The sequence below is a fragment of the Melanotaenia boesemani genome, chromosome 4 (assembly GCF_017639745.1).
Source record: "Melanotaenia boesemani isolate fMelBoe1 chromosome 4, fMelBoe1.pri, whole genome shotgun sequence".
Lineage (NCBI taxonomy): Eukaryota > Metazoa > Chordata > Actinopteri > Atheriniformes > Melanotaeniidae > Melanotaenia > Melanotaenia boesemani.
Window position 1 is genome coordinate 13,509,361 of NC_055685.1, and position 6,000 is coordinate 13,515,360.

Below are 6,000 nucleotides of genomic sequence, written 5' to 3' on the forward strand. Positions count from 1 at the left end.
AAGGAAGGATTGGCTGGAAAGACAATAAGCTCAGTCTTGGACAGATTTAGCTGAAGGTGGCGATCCTTCATCCATGCGGAGACATCAGCAAGGCATGCTGATATTCGCATTGAGACGGTTGTGTTGTCAGGTGGGAAGAAAAGAAGAGGCTGAGTGTCATCTGCATAGCAGTGGTAGGAGAAACCGTGAGAGTTAATGACTGCACCGAGTGAGGAGGTGTATAGTGAAAAGAGAAGAGGGCCAAGCACAGAGCCCTGAGGCACCCCTGTTGTCAGCCCATGTGATCTGGACATCCCCCCTTGCCAAGATACTTTGAAGGATGTTCCTGTGAGGTAGGACATAAACCACGAGGACAGATCTGGAGATGCCAAACTCCAAGAGTGTGGAGAACAGTATATGATGGTTGACCATGTCAAAGGCAGCAGATAGGTCCAGCAGTATAAGGACTGAGGATTGACCAGCAGATCTGGCAACCTGCAGGGAATCAGTAACTGACAGGAGAGCAGTTTCAGTAGAGTGACCTTGCCTATAGCCAGATTGATATGGATCGAACAGGTTGTTCTCTTGGAGGAACTGTGAGACCTGACTGAAGATGGCACGCTCTAGTAATTTAGACATGAATGGAAGCAATGAGACCGGCCGGTAGTTTTCAGCCTGGGCTGGGTTGAGTGTGGGTTTCTTCAGCAGTGGGGTAACCCGAGCTTGCTTGAAGGCAGAGGGATAGACACTGGATTTAAGAGAGGAGTTGATAATATGGGTTACTGATTGTAAGTAGAATGCTCTGCAGGATGTTGGAAGGAACAGGATCAAGAGGACAGATCGTGTGTTTTGAGTTGACTAGAAGTTTAGAGACTTCGTCCTCATTTAGGGAGCGGAAAGAGCAGAGTGAGGCACCAGTAGCTGGTTTGGCAAGGCTGAGTTGGTCAGGCTCAGTGAATTGGTTACTGGTGGTAGCAACCTTTTCAGTGAAGTAGGAAGCAAACATTTCTGCAGTCATCACAGTGGGAGGCTGAGCAGGTGGTGGAGATAGAAGAGAGTTAAACACCATGAACAGTTGTCGTGTGTTGGGAGCATTGTGGATCTTGTTCTGATAAAAGGCTATCTTGGCCGCCTTTAGGCTGGATGTTAAAAATACTTTTGACGGTGCAAGTCAGCGTTCTCTTTTGATTTGTGCCACTTTCTTTCTGCTGTCCTGAGTGCATCTCTGTTATTCCTTAGAGCCTCTGTGAGCCATGGACTGGGACAATTTTGTCTAGCTGGTTTTGACACTAGAGGACAGAGTTTGTCCAGAGTAGAGACAAGAGAGGAGCAGAGTGTTTCTCCAGCTTCACTAACAGACAGTAAGGAGAAGTCGGAGTGGGAAGGGAGGGAAGAGTAAACCTCGTCAGACAGCTGTGTAGGTCTTAGGGATCTCAAGTTTCTGACGCCATTTTTGGAGCCGCATGAGTGACATGAGGAAGGAAGACAGAGAATTTAACCAGGAAGTGGTCTGTGAGATGCAGCAACAAGTCGGCTGTGGAGCAGTTTCTGGTCAACGCCAGCTTTGTGTGTTGGAGGAGTCTGTACCAGTTTGAGATCGAAAGAGTAGATAAGAGCCAGTGGTTTGCCAATGTGAATGTTCATGTCTACCATGACAATTAGTGGTGTGTCATCATCAGGAATGTCAGAGAGAATCATGTTCGTTTCAAGGACAAACTCACCTATATTGCCACCCGGAGGGCGGTAAATGACCAGAATGTATGCAGTGATGGGTGTGGAGACCTTTGCTGCGTGGTATTTAAATGATGAGCAGTTAGCCATAGAACGGAGAGAGGTAAAGTTCCACTTTTTAGAAATAAGAATGCCCGTTCCACCTCCTTGTCCAGCAGAGCGAGGTGTTTGGGTAAATTCTGCATTGACAGAAAGGGCAGCCGGAGTAGCTATGTTTTTGGGACAGATCCAGGTTTCAGTCAGGGCTAGGACCTGAATGTCTGAGAGATTTATCAATGAACTGATAAATTCTGTTTTGTCCACTGCAGACTGACAGCTCCTTAGACCAAAGGTAACAGAGGGCATGGCTGACGTGCATGCCACTGGAAAGGACAGGCTTTGTGGATTGCAGTGTTAGCACGACTCTGCACCTTCTGTGCCTCCGAAATCAAGACAGAAACTCAAGCAGTAACTTACCTAACCCAGTAACTTGTACCAACCCTGACTGAAATTTCCATAGAAATATGGCACCGTTTAGGGGAAATGAACAGACTATTCAGCAGTAAAAGATTTATTGTCAATAAGCATACAATAATTTTCCTTACATTCTGTTCTAACTTTATGAACACACACACGCACAAAAATAAAAAATTATAAACTTTTTTTTTTTTAACCAAATTAACCTTTTTGTTTAGATTTTACTGGTTTGGCACGGCATCTGCATCTTTCTTCTTCTTTCATAATCACACAAAGCTTCACAAGCACAACTATTAGATACTATTAACTGATGCCATAATCCTTAAAAAAAGTTCTTCTAAAGAATAAATATCAGTAATCCACGCCTTCAACCCCCTTAATGCTTGCCTACTGTCACTTTATTGCAGTAACTGTGAGGGAAACAAGTTTATTTTAGGTTTCTGTTTATTCAACTTTTAAAAATAGCTAAAAGACTTTAGACCATTTGTTTTCAGTTTCAAAATAAATGTGGCCTTTACAGCTTTTTTTTAGATTAGAAATCTTGGGACGTTTTAGTTGATGGTGTATATTTTTATTGCCTTTTTGTTGTTATTTCATTATAATCAGAGAAATAGCTTACTTTAAAAATATTCATCAAATGTAAAACCTTGAAACTCTGTGGCTAAAAAAATGAAGTGTTTTTGCACAGAAACCAAGTGTCTTGTTGATTAAATGTTAAACCACTCAAGACCCCCCCTTCCCCAAACACACACACACAGAGAAATAATAATTGCATCCCTCATCATTGCCTCATCACAAGTTATTACTGTGCTGATATGGATGAGTAATTGTGCTTTTGCATAAAACAGCTTTAACTTTAAACCCAAAAATCCTTAGTTTAGGTGCATTTCTGAAAACTGTTTTTTTTTTTAATATATTATAACTTTGCTGTATTTATTGTACATGATTTTACTGTTGCAGTGACCATGGTGAGTCCAAGCACCGCACACTAAAGATATGAGTACAACCAGGCTGTGAAAGGACCTGAAAAGAGCTAAGGAGAGCAGGTGGCTGATGAGACAAGACAGAATGGGGATGTGGGCATTGGTAGGCTAGAGATGAGTTGCAGTACAAGGAGACAAAGTCAAATCCAAATAATACACCTGAAATAAAACATCAGGAAAAAAAACCTCAGAATATTGAATTCAGAGAAGCTAAGAGTTAGAGTTAGAGACGTAGAAATTGATTTAAATAGTTCCAAAGGGGAACGAGAAATGACTTTGCTGAGTAGCTTTCTTAAAGAGACGGGAGCCGGAATGGTTTGCATGATTATGAGGGCTGCAGAGACCAATTTAAAAGAAGTGAGGATTCATTTTTAGTAGCGATTCATGAAAAGCTACAGTCCCATGATTAAAACACGAATATGCATGTATAAAATAAGCCTCCTGTGAATCTATTTGTAAATACATAACATGCTTTTAAAAATGGAAATACAACATTTAATGATCTTCCAGACAAAATGTGTTCTCTGTCAGTGGGGGTCACATCTGTGCACAGTACTAGATGAATATGGAAACACACACAGAATGCAAATGCTTTATTGTAATTTTAGTTATTTTTTCTAAGAAATAGAGCAATGATGGAATAGACTCCCTGCTGTACTGAACAGGAAGATAAAAAAGGCCTTAATTGAAAAGCACTCAGTGTAAGAACGTCGCACAGACTGTTGTAGAACTTCACACTTGAGGTTATAATTCCTAAGTGCACAACTACTTATTCAGTGAACGAAGGCAAAGACAGTAGATGGTCACCACAAGAAGCTACAACACACACCTGAAGAAGCTCTAAGAAGAATCTAAATTTATAAATTAAGTCCAGATTCTTTTAATTTTAATGTGTGACACACAACCTTTACACAGACGGTGTTTGCATTTTTAGCATGACCAGCTAACTTGAAGTTCACTTATTTTAGCCAAATAGGTTTTAATGAACTATAGTGCCACAGTGCTCCTCGTTACATTACAGAGATTTTAGCTATTTTCAGCTTCTTGCTTAAATGGTTTAATAGAAAAATTAATAAGAAACCGAAAAAGACCCTTAAACTGAAAAACATGTTGATTAAACAACCTGTTTACTGATGTGTGTCGGCACAGCTGCTCCTTCACGCCATGCAGTCCACAGATCGTTTTGTATTCACTTCCAAAAGACAGTAAAAGATATTAAATACAAGAAACCCCTGGCAGTTCAGCAAATCTGCAAAAAGCTTTGTTATGCACAATTACTACTGAGATTAAGGGGGGGGGGGGGGGGGGGAACAGAGATTTGGTTGTTTACTTACAGCTCTGGACTAATTTAAAAACTGTATGCTCTGTGGAGGGGAACAGTGTTTCCATTAGTCAAACTGGCCGCTAGAATGAGCCAACAATGTCATGACACAAACATGAGTAAAAGCGAGTGAGTTTCATGATTTGATTTTGCTGTTTTACATCAATGTTTATTTCTAATTACAAGGAACTGGCACAGTGACCCCAGACACTGATGGCTGCCACTTCTCTGCTGACATGGAAATACCATCAGATGTCATGAGGGTTTTGTGTCATGGTGAGTGGAAAGATGTCACAGTAACCTCTTCCTCTGGGTCTGTTGTGAGAAGAGTTGCAGCTGTTCAGGGATTTGAAATAAGAATATTAAAAAAATATATAAACATGCTTTTTTTTACACTCTTTATTACACAAAAGCCTCTTGATTAAGTCCATAACACAGTTGACAATCACTCTGCAGCAGCATGATTTGTTTTTTAATGTACAAATTCAAGAAATGAATGGCAACTAATGTTAACGCTTTATGTGCAACATTTATAAATCAGCTGAAACATTTTAGCACAAAGTTCATTTATGGACTGACCGAAAAATTCCTGAAGATTTTCTGTTTTTCTAGTTTCACTGTAAACAGAACATCTTTGGACAAATGTTGAGTAAAAACTAACAAAAACAGACGTTTAATGTTGGGAAATTATGACTGTCTTTTCGAGTAGTCAGATTAAGGACGTATCACATTCAAACAGTCTTCCACCATCTCAAACAGGAAGTAATGAGGGCCACTACGCCGAGCCACGTCTCCGGCTGTTTCCCCGCTGCTGCTCAGGAGCTCGGGCTTCAGCTGTCGCTTTGAGAGCAGGAGCTCTAAAGTGTTTGCCGAGTTTATTTTACAGGAGCTGGTGTAGGAAGCTGCCAGGTGTAGTGGTGTGAGGCCACCGTTGGTCTGGGCGTTAAGTTCGGCGCCATGCTGTAGGAGACAACTCGCCACAGTGACGTGGCTCCAGCGGCAGGCGCTGTGCAGGGGTGTCCAGCCATCGATGGTACGAGCATTAACTTTGGAGCCACTGGTGATTAAAGCAGATACGACGTCAACGTGGCCGCTGTACGCTGCCCGGTGCAGAGGCGTGTAACCATCCTCATCACAGCAGTGCACCAGCGAAGGATCAGAAGCTAACAATCTGAGAATGGTTGATAGCTGAAAGAAATGACAAGAGAGGTCAGAAAATTACAAACCAACTTAGTTACTTTAATAAATAAACTTTTTGCTCTGTTGAATTTAATCCAAATTTTTTGGCTACTTTAGTGATGGCAGAACAGCTGTTTGACTAACAGTCTCCAAAAACTCATAAGCAACGTCCCAGTTTGATCGTTATACCTTTGGCAACGAGCTATCCGGCATCTTGCTCTGTACATGAGCCGAATGTTCTCTACACCACCTCCTCTCTTTGGTTCAATGGATGGTTCGCTTGATTTGACACTTTAAGGCAACTGCACGAGACTCCCTGTTTTAAACACCAGAGTGTGAATGCAAGTTCAC

At 41.5% G+C, this 6,000-nt stretch overlaps 1 protein-coding gene across 1 annotated transcript; it reads right to left on the bottom strand.

Moving 5' to 3' along the window:
• Positions 1-4,836: 4,836 nt before the first annotated feature.
• On the bottom strand, positions 4,837-5,685 carry LOC121637715 (ankyrin repeat domain-containing protein 49-like; the record flags this gene model as incomplete). Its single annotated transcript, XM_041981947.1, has 1 exon — positions 4,837-5,685. A coding segment is annotated over one exon (501 nt), but the record flags the coding sequence as incomplete, so codon positions are not given.
• Positions 5,686-6,000: the final 315 nt, after the last annotated feature.